The sequence below is a fragment of the Astatotilapia calliptera genome, chromosome 2 (assembly GCF_900246225.1).
Source record: "Astatotilapia calliptera chromosome 2, fAstCal1.2, whole genome shotgun sequence".
NCBI classification, from domain to species: domain Eukaryota; kingdom Metazoa; phylum Chordata; class Actinopteri; order Cichliformes; family Cichlidae; genus Astatotilapia; species Astatotilapia calliptera.
This window is the reverse complement of record NC_039303.1, coordinates 12762573-12779030: the sequence shown is the minus strand read 5'-3', so window position 1 is coordinate 12779030 and position 16458 is coordinate 12762573. Positions and strand designations below refer to the sequence as shown.

The window sequence follows — 16458 nt, the reverse complement described above, 5'->3', positions numbered from 1 at the left end:
TTTTAATGTCTGAAGCCAATATTAAAACATCATTTCAAAAAAAGCATCAAACCTCGAGATTTGTGAATAAAATCAGTGCTCAGCAAATTTTCACTTTAGCTGCAAGCGACTGTTATTTAGACGCACACAGATGCAGTTGAAGCTACTCGACCTTTGAACATAATAAAAATCAGGTTTCCAGTACATATCGTAACCTTTATTGAACCTTAAGCGAACAATGGCATGTCCACAGTGAGTTGCAGGTTTTGACCAATCAGAAAGACAGATATTTAAACATGTAAAGTGAGTCATTGAAAGGTCCTTTGAGTGAGTATCTGTCTCCTTGATGCAGAGAAGAGAAGAAGCATGCAGAGCATCGTGCCGTGTCGTTTTGCTCAGAGAGTATCTGCTAACACAAACAGCTGAAAGAAGCAGGCTTGAGGTTGTTAGACGCTCACAGCTGTCGAACGTGTCACCGAGCCTTTGCGACTCCTGGGTTATTTTAAAATGACCCAGATCTGGAGACTTGGTGAAAAAAATGGAGAGTGAGAGGAGAGAAGTAGCTTTGCTATCGTGTCAAAATAAAGCTCAACTCGTCTCACTGTGCTGTCGTCTCTGCTGCATTCAGGGTGTAACTGTGGATGGTGTGTATACAAATTCTTGTATTTTGGGATTACTGGGGATTAATCATCAGAGCTCTGATGATTAATCCCCAGAGTTTACAGTATTTTACAGACGCTAGGACACATTTCTCAATACTTAGGTCACTTTTGCAAAACTCTTCACACAATCCTCCTAACTGACCTTCAGCTTGGCAAAGCAGTTCATTTCACATTCAAAATGCACTACAACTACCAAAACACTTCATTCAGGTCTCAAATAAACTCATTCTTCCAGAACACTAGCAAAGGTTGACAGCCGACAAACACACTTTGTCACCCACAAAACAATGACCTAAAAAACACTAACAACATGTAGCATTACACAGTGTTTTCTTGTGTAAACCAAGGACACATCTCTGTTTATAATTTCAATATATGTTACTGGAATGAATCAGACATCATGCAGAATTTGTTAATATTTGTTTATGTATTTTTATTTTTTTGCACTAAGTAATCCCAAAATACAAGAATTTGTATACACACCATCCACTGATACACATACAATAGTAATGCTAATCTACTCGGTCTTCTCCATTTGGCCACAGATTCTCATCCACATCACATCTTATGTCATCTAGGAAAGAATCTTCTGGCTGCCAGAATTGAAGGAGTTGAAAGACTGAAGGAGTAACACCTGTGTAGATGTTCATCTACAATGAGAATCAGCTGTGGCTGGTTAAACTGCATTTTTAGATTTAAAATATGTTTCAATAAAATATTGCTGTTGGATTTTGCTGTCTTTTCAAGTTTTGCATTGTGTTATTGTTTTGGCCATAAGTTTAACAGTTTTGAAAACAGTATGTAAGCACATGCAAAATGTCCTGTCCGTACAAAGATTTTTGGCAGTTGTTGTGTCTGAGTGAGAAGATAATTCATGAAATTTGAGAGATGTAGTCATTGAATGCATTTTGTGCCAAAACAATGATAACTGGTCCTCAGTTTAGCCCACATAGACTTCTGTTGTGCTCACTGTGTGAGGAGTTTTGCAAACGTGACCTAAGTATTGAGAAATGTGTCCTAGCGTCTGTAAAAAACTGTAAATCTAAAGTCTGTATTTCAAATACAGCTGAAATACATGACAAGTTTTGGTATTGCGACACAGTCAGTCCTGGGCTCTCTCAGCAGCTGGCGCTGGATTGTATTAGAGCCAACAGGAAGCTGCTGCTAACATCCTGGCTCCATTAACACAGTCCTTCCTGATCAATATACAAGCTCCAAATCTAATTATACTCTTCACTCCTTCAGCTGAAGGCAGGAGGAAATGTGTTCCTGCCCTCCTCCTCATTTGCCACAGAGACTCTGTAATAACTCTGATGTACTGTCCTCTTTCTTTGTTGTTGTTGCAGTAGCATTTAGCATTGGTCAAAATATTTATGGGCATATTTGTCTGTGGTGTGAAACAGAGAAGTGGCATAAACAGATGAAACCGGCACACTTCTGTCAGACTCCAGAGTAACCCACACCTTTGCAGTGAACAGCTGCTGTAGTGGGCAGCATTCAGTATTTTTTGTATTTGTACTTGCTGGTGAGCCTGCATCCCTCTGCTGAAGCTCAAAAGTTCATGTTGGCGCTAAAATATGAAAGAACAGAACTTACTTTTACAGGAATAAAGGATGGAGAGAAGTATACACAGACTGGCATACTGAGCAAGCTGAATACATTCTGGTTCTTCTAATTCTACTCTACTTACAGTTTTTTCTGATTGCTTAAGCACATTTTTTGTAACTATTTGCTAATTTTGCAAAACTCTTCACACAAATAAGAAAACCTGTCACCCAATAATCAAAACATTGTAGTTCTCTTGCAAAAGCAAACACAGCTAGATTAACTCTTCACACCTTCGTAAAAATGGTCTTTCCGTATCAAACAGTACACACAAGCCATCATCTACTAAGCACACAATGCGCCAACTGCACACTGATGGTATGAATACAAAACACATCTGGCTTTTGCTTTCTCTGTGTCAGTTTGAGCTCATACTTCTGTCATAGATCCATAAGCATAGAGGGATCCAAACTTCAAGTACTGGTGTTTATTCAAACACATCAAAACAAACACAAGTGTTTATTTCCAAGTATAGGATTATTTGCAATCACCATAATGACTATATGGGTTACTTGGTCTGCAGTGAACATGCTTCCTCTGCCCCCAGCATCTGGTCATCTAGCAATTTCAGTATTTTTACATCAATGGTATTGGTGTGTTTCTCATTGGCATATGATTACATGGTCCACTATTGTAGCTCTGATGTCATCAGCAATTCTATTTCTTACTCTTCCTACCCTTCCTCTCCCCCCTCCTCATCTTCCTCTCCCCCCTCCTCGTCTTCCTCTTGCTCCTCCTTGTCCTTGTCGTCCTCTTCATCCTACTTCTTCACCTCCACGTCCTCTTCCTCGGCCTCCTCTACTTCTCACACTTTCTGCTCCCTCCATTGTACTCCGCACACACAGCTTACCTGTATTGTAGTGCTTAGGCTGATTGCAAAGTGAACTAATTATCTAAAGAAGTTTTCACATGTGAAAGTGTGCCAGACAGTTGGCAAATTAGTGTTAATGATAGCCATACATGTGTATACTTTTGCTAGGAGTGTGTTGGAAATTTGGTAATTGAGTGTTGTGCAGTGAATTGTGCCTACAGTTTTGCAAAGTGTGTGTTACAAAATTGCAAACTGAGTGCAAAGCAGTTTTTGTGCTTTTAGTTTTGCAAACTCAGTGAGTGGTTTTGCCATAAGTCTGAATAGTTTTAGAGATTGTGCTACAGGAATCACAGTTAGGGTTTAAGCATTCAGAAAAAACTGTAAGTGCTTTACACAGCATGCCTTTTTCCTATGGTTGTGCTTTCTGTGTAACATTCACACTCCGGCGACTGCATCAGAGCAGCTCAGGGTTACTATCTTGCCCAAGAATATTTGGCATGCAGACTGGAGCAGCCAGGGATCAAACTACCAACCTTTTAACTAATAGATGACCTGCTCTGTCTCTGAAGCTACAGCCACTCACTCACAGACCAATCACAGTTGAGGTCTGCAGAGCTGAAATGTGTAGTTAAATGCACGTAAACAGCACAGGGAGCATGCAGGGTCAATTCAACTAGATCAGCGTTCAGGGTTTGCAGAGTACTCAGTTTAAAGAATCTAAAGTTTAAATGAGTCTTACACAGTTACTCCCTGAATCATTTACACAGCCTGGATCACACAAAATGACCTGCTCTTTGTGCTAAATGAAAAACCTAAAACTTGAATTGACATGTTTTTGTATGTAAAGTCATAGAAAATGTTTTTTTTACTGACACAGACAGCGTATCTGTGATGCATCTGTATTATATTTTGTGAACCAGCTTACACCAGCAGCGTCTCAAACAAACACCATAAAGTTTCATTAATACAAAACTCAGGAAACAAACTTGACAGAAACCTAACAGAAGCTAGCTGCACAATAGAAGCTGCTTTGTGGTTGTCACATGCAGTATGACAGAAGAATCCCGTTCACTGTTTCCTAGCAGGAATCTCAATAACCTGTATTTGAGCACTCAGCGTGTGCAGGGTAACACTTTCCATCACCAGCTGAATGCAGACTTCATAACACAGCACATGAGCGGAGCAGTTAATGACAGGCTGCTGCTCCATCATTTGCCAGACCGGTTGTTAGGCTGCTGTAAGTGAAACTTTCGCGTCTGCTGGCATGCAGAAACATACATCGTCAGCTTATCCTGATTGTCATCTTTAAAAGATGTTAGCTCAGCCGGCGTGCCCAGACCAGACAGTGATCAGAAATATCACCTAATAACACTTATACACAATATTTTCTCCTTAATTTGTAACAAAAAGTAAAGTCTAACTTCTAATTTCACCAATCCATGCATGTCCTTCAAAGCCTTTCCTTGGTGTCCCATTTTCACAAATACATAAACAGAAGTGACGTTTAAAGTTTTTGCTGCATGAAAAAAATCTGCATGTGTAAAAAATGTCAGAGTAATATCAGACAATGAGAAGAAAATAGAAATCCCTCGATGATGACAGTGACCACAAGCTGAACCCGTCTCTGTGTCGCTGATGCCTTCAGGTCACCTGAGCTTATTACATTTTAGAGTCAGGTGAGACCTGCAGGAAACATGACTAATGCTTCTCTGCCTGATGATGCATTCTGGGCACATACCAACAGCTCCGCGTAAACAAAAACAGCTGGATTTAAAGGGCCTGCGGGACGTCGCGCTCCAGCTGTGGATCAGTCACTCGGCTTAGACACTGATCTGATCTAAAGACCACCGAAAAATGACTTCCTTTAAAGCAAAGCAACACATTTGTTAGGGAAACTGATCCAGAATAGTAACAGAGCACTGGAGGAGATACTACAACAACTATAGAACTATGTTACAAAACCACAAATAATCATGCTTTTTAATCTGTGTAGATCTGAATCAAACATATTTTTGCTAAAAGAAATGATGACATCGATCCTGTTGGGCTCTGTTTTAAATGATCGTCTTCACCAGGAAATAAAGCTGAACTACATCATCAGGAGGAGGCTGAGGAGCAGGGGAAGGAACCGTTTTCTGAGGAGACCCAAAACAAAGCTCTAACACATCTGCCTCTGTCCTATATACATGGACAGGAGGGCTTGTGCTTTGCACTAACATGAGAAGCATCTCTAAAGTAGAGTAATTTTATTTTTAAGGCACAAAATCACAGCAAAATTGTTGGGGCAAATAAATAAACTGACCCAAACAAAATAGTTTCCTCATGTACCTCATCATGTAAATGTTTAGGTCTGGGTTTTTTGAGTTTGATTTATTATTATAAATTATTCTAAAAATGAAGCAGGCCTGTGATATGGGCACCAACTGACCCGAGGTGCAATTTTCATTCAAGCTACTTCACCTTCGGCTACAAACTACCCCGGTGCAGGCTGCAGGTCACAGCTTGATGGAGCTAACAGAACCACATCATCAGCAAAAAGAAGAGGCGCTTTGTCTGATCCTCCAATTGGCCGTGCCTTGAAATTCTAGGCCTGTAACAATAGATCATATACCCTGGAGTCCCAAAGCAACTCCCTAGGGACACCGTCGGGGGCGGGGAGCTCCTTCATATGGGAAGGAGACATTGCATCCTTGGTTGTCCTGGGAAGCTGAGAGAGGACCAGTGAGCGCTGTGTCTTATATCCCCACGCCCCAAGAAAGCAGCAGAAAATGGATGGATGGTATTTGTTGGTTAACCACTTAACTATTAAGTACATATTTTTCAAAAACGAATAAAGCTAGGTTAACATCATCTTTTAACTGTTTCTAAACCTATCATAAGATGAAAGTAATAAATGAATAAAGAAAAGTGCTGATTAGAGCTCTGACCAAATAAAATCCATCCACACATTTCTGAGCAGCCAAGAGCTGCAAACAGAAAAGCTTCAGCTGCAGAAGATGTTGACCCAGAGTGTCGGCCATGCTTACATAAGGGCCTGGGTATGGGTGAGGAAGCAGCAGTGAGGATGACGTGAGAGAGAAGGGAGACAGGGAAGGCTTCCGGATCTTTTTTTAATCCCTCATTCAATGTTTAATGCTCGTGGATGGGCTTTGGGTGTGTGATTCCCTCCAATCCAGAGACTCATTTAAACCCTCAGAGATCTCTCAGGGATTCTTTTGGTCCCTTTAAACACTGCTTCAGCCCACATGCCACCGCGGATCGTCCTCCACTTGACTTCACTGCAGCTCAGCTGCAGCTCTGCGGGTCAGACGCAGCAAACAGTTCATTCTCAGCTATTTATAGCTTTCAAATGTTATTTTACAGGAGAAACCCTCAGCTGGTGCAGTCTCTGGATCTCCCGATAATCCCACACCTAATAATGTGCAGTGAGAAATGTTAAGCTTCTTCCTCTTCTTTCTTTTATTTTTTTCCTCTATTGAAAAACCATTAATGTGGCTGTTTACGTTGTTTTAAAGTTAAACCATGCATAATTCATTTATTTCTATCTCCACATGTCTGCGAGGATGTCTTTACATATGTGGATATGTGTAGGTTTTATAATCCATATTTAATGTAATATAGCTGTGCCACATGCTCAGCATTTTATCCAGCAGAACGCGACACACCGACCCTGCTTGTTGTGTCTCCTTTATTTTTCTCGTGTGTGCGTACACTGACGATAGTAGCTTAAATAAGTGATGAGTGACGAAACGTTTCTCCCACTGAAAACGCTACGTCCAGATGAGCAGAATCAACCTTTTGGTGACAAATTGTAAGCTACCAATATGAATTATTAGGAGTTTAAAGATGTTATTTATTAACTAAATATAAATTGGAACCCCAAAGAGTTGAAATGGCGTACTCATGCTGACTGAGATCATGACAAATGATGAAAAATGATGCATCATTTGTCAGATAAGGATTGAAGGATTGAAGAGCAGACGATTCATCTTTTTTGAAAGCATCACAGGAACAGTTTGAAATAAAACATGTGGCTGTCCTCTCACAGACACACTTTGTCCTGCAGAAGCTGTTCTGGGTCAGTAATTCCTCCAAGCTCAGGGCCTCATGAGATAAATGACGTGCTGTTAAAACCTGTGACAATTGAAGCTAAAACAGAGGCAGGCTTTTGTTTTTCATCGACGAACTGCAGCTGGTAAAGCCGCTTTAGTGGCGGTCTGTGTTATCGGCAGAAGATTTGGAGGATTAGCCAACGGTTTGGACATTCATCTGTGCGTAACAGCAAAATCCCAGCGCAGTGTTAAAACAGGGTTAAAATGCTGGAGAGGACAGAGAGCTGTGGCGTTTAAGCTCCAACACTAAGCTAAGCTGTAGATAACTGAATGTCTAATTGTGTAATTATGTTTTAACTTTAGAAGTTCATTGTGAACATGATCAACAGCTTCAATGCTTTAGGGCACAATCTGTGATTAAATCTGATGCCATTGTTATTTTCTGTACTGTTTTTGAGTGTCGGATCCTTTGTGCTCATCGTATTTATGCCCGGGTCCTGATTTCATGTAGTTTGAAAGTTTCTACCAGAGTCACATGGTCACAGGTCCTCTGTGGACTCTGAGCATGTAATTTCAGTACTTCCTGCAGTACTCGAATGCATGGAAAGTGCAGCCACAGGCTTTTATCTAAGTACAGTAGACTGGATAACTAGGCTGCACATGATAATAACACTGCAGGCAATCAGCCTGTGAAGCTGAGTGCTGCACAGTTGGCCTCCAGCTACATGCAGCATTACAGTAGGTGATGCAAAGCACTGGTGGAAGAAGAACATAGAAATATATTTTTGTCTCTTTTCTAAAGTTTATTTGCTGATGTGTTCATTGCATTTCACATATTCTTTTGTCTTCTGTTCTGTGGAGTTTTTCATTGTTCTTTGGTTTTAACTGAGCTCAAACAAATTTTGGCTGCTGCCAAAATCCCTCCCAGGAAGGCAGGTTTGTCACTCTGCTCCTGTGCTCTTTTACTTGCTCTGCTGCACTGGTTTAATAGAGAATAAATTGCAGACTGTGAGACATCAGTTCCGCCTGCTTCCTACTGGCTGAAAGGTTCAGGAAAAGAGCTGAGGGCGCCGGGCAGCTTCCATTTTAACAGAGAAAATATAAGATTCAAGAAAAGCAAAATAAAGGGAAAGAAACCTTCTGACAGATCACCTCCTCCTAAATGATGCTCCTCAGTGCTCGCTGCTGCAGGAAACATGTTAGGACCTTTGCAATCTGTTTAGTTATTCCTACTTTAGGGTTTGTCAGCTTGCAAACATATTTATAGAAGTAATCTTGGACTAAACTCACAATTTCTGCCATGGAATATGACACAACGCTGCACCAGACGAGACAGGGCAGCTATGCCTGGACTATCTTTGGTCCAGTCACAGGAAAACAACAGAAATGTATTTAGATTTTTAGATTTTTGGAACAATTAATTCTCAACACATTAAAATCCACTCCAAATTAGAATGTGGATATCTCACAGACCAACTAGAGGGACAGTTCTACACAAAGTAAGCCTCGTTATAATCACCTGCACACACATTTATGTGTATTAGTAGCATTCTCATCAAACCCATGATCTTCCACGCTGTTGTTCTTCTCTGTGCTTTTTGCAACTTTTATAAGCAACAAACATTAAATACTCAGAGACTGATTTTGTGAAAAGGAACAAATATTTAACTGATAAATTTTTATGCTAAACAATGACAATGGGAATCAATAAATGGAGATAAAATTAAAACCTTAAAAATACCTTATAAAAACTGCACTCACAGAAGAAATGTAACAGCAGTAGAAGCAAACACAGTGATGCCGAGGTGGACTTTTTAACCACAATCATTTTTGAGACCAACTATAATATATAGTTGGTCTCAAACTATAACAGAAATAACAGAAATATGCTTAAATTAAACTTATATAAACAAAAATACAAAAATGTGAAATGTTGAGTGAGTATCATAATCATGTACGTATTCTGTTACTTTACTCACAGGATTGTAATAAAGTCAGTTAGTTATGTTTGCTCTCAGTGTGAATAGGATCCTCCGTCACTGAGGCCAGTTTATTATCTCACAGAGACTCCGGTTCGGGTCATGTTTTCACTGTTTTATGCTCACTTAATCTCAGACTGGCCTTTGAGTTCCAAAAGAGCTCAAAATCAAGTACCTGCCAGGCAGCCAAGTCTCCCTCATTAAAGCCATTACAGCACGGTCATCAATTATTGAGGAACAGGTAGAAAGGGCCTTTCAAGGACCACAGTGGATAAAGAGTCAGGCAAGATGAGCCCACCCCCCTCCCACACACACCCTCGTCCGTCCCCAGTTTTCTGCTGCTGAATTATTCATGTCAGGAGGTTTTAATAATTCATGAGAATAACATGACAAGAGCGACTGCTGTCTTCTCTGGGGGAAGGCGGTGAATGAATAAATGAGTGAATGAACGATAGACTGGGTGTGTGAAGTGATGAGACCCATGGTGAAAAGGAGGATCAGCATTCTGCTGACACTGCTGAGGATCTTAGGTCCAGTTTTGCTGCTGATGACAAGTTTGTGACACTTTCCTGGCAGTTTGAGGTTTGAGTCGGATTAAAAGACTAGAATATGTTTTTCTCACAGGTTCCCATGAAATGTTCTGAGAAAAATCCCCAAATGAACAGAAGCCTTTCTGATAAAAATTTTAAACACCCAGATTTTAATTTGCACCTGTTAAACATAAGGACTGCAAACAGGAAGGCCTCTTTGTTGTGTGTGTAATGATACGCTTTTGCCGATCGTTGTATTGTATACTGACTCTACTTTAAACTGCAAAATATGAAAGACAATCATTTCCTTCCATTAGGAGCATGCCGTGCACTTTAAACTGCCACATCATTACCATTTAATATGAATATTATTGAGTTCTAGGAGAGGACTGCGATATCTGACAGTCACTGAAGACCTCAACAAAACACCAGCTGGATAACTCAGCTCATGTTTCTTTAAACGCCAGTTAAACTAACAAATATTTGTTAATTTATTCATTTATTTCATCCCCATTAGCCATAGGCCCCGCCCCAACAACAGCTGCTCGTGCTTGGCTCAGTTAGACAAAATTACAACCGACTGAAAGTCTGCAGACACAATGGCAGCTCTGTGCTCTTAATTATATAACACAAACGGTGCATCAGGGTTAAAGCTGATGCTTAAGTATAATGATCTCTGCAATGATTGCAATCTTAGTTTAGCTTGTAGCGTGTCAGTTTAATCATTCTCACAGAACACTAAGGAAAGAAAAGGCTGTTAACTGGTCATAAACCCAATAACTGGTAACGCTAATTATAACTTTATGATGCCAGGCAGTAAAAATCACCAGTATGATTAACATAATGCTGCTGGGATCATGCTTGTGCGCCAAATTTAATGCCAATGCATTAAATGCTTAAAAATGCAAAAGGTCAGTCTCACTGCAGGATCACGAATGTAGATGACCACGTTGTGCAAATTAAAAGGTCAAATAAAATGTTTGACCTGATGGCAGGCAGGGAAATGTCAGCTGAATTAGGATTTATCCTCTGGGGGCCAAGATGGAGTTTATCAAAATTCTCAGTAATCTATCCAACAGCTGTTAACTTATGTTCATAGAAGGTTAAAAAATACAGTGTCATGCCCTGTGGTGACACCAGATGTAGAGTATGAGCCCTGACAGCATCATTAGAGTTCATCCTCAGGGGACACTAACTTTGGTAAGATCATTTGAATGCCTCCACTTAAATTAAATCAACAAAGGAGCTCAGTAAAACAAAAATATCTTTAAATCAGACATTGACACGACACCGTTAGATTTAGGAAGAACTGCTGTAGTTAGGGGAGGTAGGCGATGACTCTGAATCGGCCTGTTTTACTGAAACGTCACCTGAGGACAAGCCACAGATGGAGAACGCCTGGTTCTCCTGTTACCTTTGGACAATAACAGCTCGCCCACATACACATAGCTGACTGAACCGACTGACATCACTGACCCGCTTCTCTAAGACACAAAAGGATAATTAAAATGTAATCTTTTTGGAAGACAAATGTTGGCTTGTGTGTTCGTTAATATGGCTAAATCTACAAGAATATCGAATATAAGCCTTTTGAATATGAAAAAGTTGGTAGTCTGAATTTTAGCATCCTAAACAGACATTTAGCACCACTAATTTATCCATCCCACACATAATCAGGTAGCTATGCAAACACTTGACTCCTACATGCTTCTATAATAGATAAACATCAGTAAACCTTCTCTTACCTCTGTGAATAATCATGGAAGGCATGGGAGCCGTAGGTAAGTGCTGCAGTTTCCTCAGTTTTAGAATCAGGAGTTAAACTCCTCAGAACAAAAGTGCTCCCCTACAACTGGCTGACTAAACTGAGAGTCACCATGGAAACGGGTGACACCCTCTTAAACACACCTGTTCAGAGGACAAGGTGTTGGTGATGTCATACCAGCAGAGGCACAGATGAATAACGCGAAGAGGGACGGAGGAAGTGAAGGCTCGCTGGGATGAGGTGTCAGGCTGCTCTGTGGTATTTGATATCTGGACATAAGTATTTGTCTGTGTGCACTGAAGCATTAATGGCACCATTTATTTTATTTTTTTTACTTTTAAATGATAATTATAGTTTTCTGCAACCTCTAGGAGGATGAGGACTTTACTAAATGGAAAACTGACAGGTGAAGAAAAATGAGTAGTAAGTTAGAAACTATTAATGAATATGGGCTGATCCAGAAACTCTAAACCAGTTTATCCCAAGGTCAAAGTGAGCAGACAGGAAATGCCAGGAGTAGCTGGATCTTCAGGGTACAGATCAAACATCCATGGTACAAAGCTTGTTTTTAGGACCAGGAAATTTGGTATAGATATCTTCTGTTTTATAAAGTTATAAGGCTTGAAAACCATTGATAAAAATTCGAAGCCACACCCATGTACTTTTAGGACCTGTAACTGGGAAAATACTCATAGTAAAGTCAAGGTAAAAAAAATTGGATATACAAGTTCTTGCACAAAAAAACAATCAACTGATTCTGATGGGATATGTGTAAAGGTTTTTCAGAGTTGACTGCTTTTAAAAGTAAGAAGATGACTTGGTATTATTCATCCTCTATAGAACACTAATGTCTGCAGAATAAATGTCTGTCACTCCATTATTGGTTGTTATAGCTGCTGAAGGTTATTGTTTAGCAAAGATTCTTTAATTTCATTTCCTGCTTCAAAACACATTTTTTTGTGTGTTTGAGAGTTTGAGAAGGTGTAAACAAGCTGGACTCACCTCTCTTGATGTGTTTGAGTTGTCTCTCTGCCTCGTCTCTCTCCTCCGTCAGTCTGTTGCACTGCTGGAGCAGACAGCAGGGTCAACCCATCAGATCGTGTTCCACAACAGGCTGAACGTACAGGTCACTGATATCAGCAGAGTGAAGTTACACCCACACACACACAACAGTTTACACACTCAGCTGTGACAAAGCAGCGATTTTATCCTGAAACACTTTCAGCAGGCCAACAACGAGCAGTACCTGGAAGCTGGTGCATCAGACAAACAATCATTCAGAACCTACATCAAATCGAGAGTCACCAGTTAACCTAACACGCACACCTTTGGGGAAGCTGGAGAAACTGGAGAGAACCAACACAGGCACAGGGAGAACACAAAGAACCCTGACAGAAACACTCACACGTTAGGCGGGTACGAACCATGACCTTGCTGCCACTGTAGAATATTTCTGCAGGATTAGCTGCATGTATCTGGTGATTCTCAAGCTGTGATTGCTAAGATTCACTGGCATTACTTTACTTGGTGACACCAACGTTTAAAATCCAACAATAATATTAATCCTTTCTGAATGTGGCTAATATGAAGTAATGCTTAGAACACTGCAGCGACAGTGTTAGCAGCTAACACAAGCATCACAAGCACTTCCTTCCTACCACGTCCTCCAGATAAACGTTCATTTTGCCCGATTTCCCTCTGTGCTGAAGGCTGCGCTGCCCTCTTCCATCGTCTTAAAATGCTGCCTGGCTTTCTGTAATAACACTGACAGCCCATCACCTCTGATAACAGACTGACTCACTCTGCTCCTGCTGACTTGACTTCCACCATAGAAAAAGCCAGAAAGGCCATAACTGCTTATTTTCGCATCCACTGTCTCTTCTTGTGCTGTGTTTCAGACAAGCAGCTGAGGAGACGCCGCGTTTGAATGTTGGAAAAATGAAAGCAGCTGCAAACGTCACAGATTAACAGAAACTCAACATGCACACTCAAAGACAAATCAACTTTTCCACCACACCCAAACATGTATTTCTAGTCTGACTGAGAAAAACACGCACAGCTGGTTAGAATCTCCCCGTATTACTAACATTGACAGAGTTGCCTGACATATGAAAGGATTCATGTTGCTAAATCAAACAGGTAAAGCCAGGTGTGTGGTGGCATCGTGTGAATAAAAGAGCAGCCCCAAGAAGCTTTGGGATGATGACGGTTTCTTTCTAGTCAGCCGTCTCTCAGATATGTGTCTGTGCTTGCTCACTGAGCAGAAAAGTAACTGTTGGATTATCATCCCATCATTCATATCTCCTCCCTGTTACAGGACAGAAGTAAAGTGCCCTCCTGAGTGACCACAGCCACCAACAGAGTATCTGCTGTGCTGCTGTGCTCTGCACACAATTAATTTAAAATGGTAATTGAAACTCGTAAAGCTTTCAGTGATCTCCTGCAAAGCAAAAAACAAAAGTACACAGGCAAAGAAACGTCTCCCTGTGGGTTTAAACAACCTCCAGAGTACAAATGCACTGCATGAAACATCACTCTCTGCATACTGGAGAACACTGATTAGCTTCAAGCTCATTTTCTGGAGCAATGTAGTGAAACAAACATAATGGTTAACATATGACTGATGCAAACTGGCAACAGCCAAACCTTGAAGATTCATCAGAATCAGACCCTCTGCAGGGAGTGCATCGTTAAAAAGATTTACCTTTTACACGCTCCATCGGACCGCTGCAGTGATGTCACACGTGACAAGGCGCATCATAAGGAAATGCCAAATACAAGGTTAAAATGATGAACTTTTAGGCCAAATGGTATGTCCACATGCAGCATGTCATTAGCACAGTCATTGGAGGTAACTACTTCAGATGGACTGACATAAGATGAGCCAAAAGGCAGAAGCTGGGGACGAGTTTTATAGTCAGTCAAGGTGAAGTGAATTTTCCTGGTGGCCCAAATACAGGCTCCTTCAAGGACTGATGATTCAAACATTTGGACTTACAGACGTTCGATTTTTATAGTTCTCAGAAATAGAAGATGATGTCTCCTTTGTGGCTTTTAGTGTCCATCCTCGCTTGCCCATCAGCAATTTAAAGATGCATTCAGGCAGTTACTGTCTGCTTGTAAAGCCTGGACAAATCCCACGGTGACCATACTGTACTCATCAGGGGTTTGTGTTCAGGTGGTCATCAGTCACTGGTAAATACAGGAGAAGCATCTGACTGATGCAGCAGCTGGGTGTGATGCAAACACAGACTGGCTGTTTCCACAGAGTGTGCACAGGGCTCAAAGGCATCTTAAGCCTCTATTCTTTCTACTTCTGATCCACAGGAGATGAAGCTGTGCTTGCATCAGGGTGTGGCTGCTTTGGGATTGGAAAGGTGGATTAGACTTTTTCAGTCACCTCCACCTCATGATGCAGGTTAAATGAAACAAAGATGGTGACGGATGAAAGGCCAAACCTGAAGCTTCGTAACACTCTACAAACCGCTGGGTGACTTAATGTTGGTGGCTTCCCCCCTTACTCTTTATTTACTCTGTGATTGTTCCAACAAATGTTAGTTATTTGACTTAATCTGCCATTACAGAGCAACTGGCAGCTGATGAACCAACTTTTGACTTTGATGAGTTTCACAGAGCACCATTAGTTTCACTCTGTGTGGCCATAATGACCTAGTATTATAGTCGCAGGCAGACTAGATCATGAATGACCACCAAGACAGATAGCTCTTTGGTCATTTAGATCACTAAACAAGGCGGTCAGGGACACATTTGACCACATTTTCCACTGAAGATCCTAAAGCTACTTGGTGTTTCTGACAGTGATGGAGGACATTTTGTGGATGACGTACCAACACTTGACAAAACAGAGAAGTAACAACACTGCAAAATCCCACATATGGATATAAATTCTGGGATGGATGGGATCTTTTTTTTCCTTACAATTGGTGCTCGCTTGTCTTGTGATTTGTAATGTAAGACCTATTTGCACACATTTCACCTGCACACACTGATGTCAGAGGTGTAACTTCAGCTACTTGGAGAACTGGGCTAATTTCTGGAATTCTTAAACCCGTTAAATGTTATTCCATTAAAATCTAGGACCGACAGACACCAGCACTTCCTGGTTTGAGCTCTAAGAACCTAAACTGTTCTTGGGGTGTAGCCCTAAACTGATGCTTCACCATCCTCAGCTCCCCTTACATTAGATTTCACAGATGTGACCTAAAAAGTTCTACAAACAGATGAACACAGTCTGATTGGATCTATTTTGTGTCAGTGACACAGATGTGTTCATGGTGTTCTGATGCTAACAGGAAAACGGTGCTTGATCTCATATCAGTGGTCAAAGTTCGAGGCCACTAAAGGGCGGAATTGCGACAAAACGGACATTCCTCAGATAAAAAAGCACGAAAAGGACATTCAGCATCCAGCTCACTCGCTCGCTCGTGCTCTCTCTCTCTTTCCTCCAGCAGCAGGAAGCACTTGTCCCACTTTTGCCCGGCTCTACCTGCAGCCTCACACACTGTCAGCTTAGATTTCCCTCAGGAGCACAGTGAGGGCAGCCGGTTCATCGGCACACAGGAAGGCACTGAGGTTGCCTGGTTGAGCGGTTCGATCTCCTGCACTTCCCACCGACCACGACAAAAAACCTATTCCCCACCTATCAGAGTAGCAGTCCCAAGCTATTTGATTCTCATTTCCTTTTAATTTTAATGGAAACAAACTGTTATTATGAATATTTTTTCATTTTCTTTGCACCGAGACAATTACAGTATTAAAACATGGTCCACATATGATAATACCTGGAAGGTTAAGCTTTTTTCTTTTGGCTGAATCCTTGTAAACGGTAGGTAGATTTAGCTAAAATGTAGATGCTTTTCTTTCTTTGCAGTGATCATGCTGTGTTTCTTGGATCCACACCTCGCTCATGCATTTAAAAATCCAGCTTGAGGCTTCACAGCTGGGCCTTGATAAGCCAATACAGTAATTACCAGAGTACGGCTAAAGTGTGGATCTTTAACTGTATGATCATGGTTGAGGTGGGTGTCTGGGAGAGTGCCTGAGTCAAATGAAGA

The 16458-nt window shown here is 41.1% G+C and overlaps 1 protein-coding gene across 5 annotated transcripts in view; it reads right to left on the bottom strand.

Annotated features, from left to right (window-relative positions):
• Positions 1-16458, bottom strand: part of shtn3 (shootin 3) — a 32134-nt gene that overhangs the window by 14406 nt on the left and 1270 nt on the right. For 3 of the 5 annotated variants that reach the window (XM_026184875.1, XM_026184893.1, XM_026184901.1), the window contains exon 2: positions 12386-12449. In XM_026184875.1, coding sequence (XP_026040660.1) covers positions 12386-12449 — 64 coding nt within the window. The remainder of the gene's footprint in view (positions 1-12385; positions 12450-16458) is intronic. The other 2 variants (XM_026184883.1, XM_026184910.1) reach the window with 1 other exon arrangement.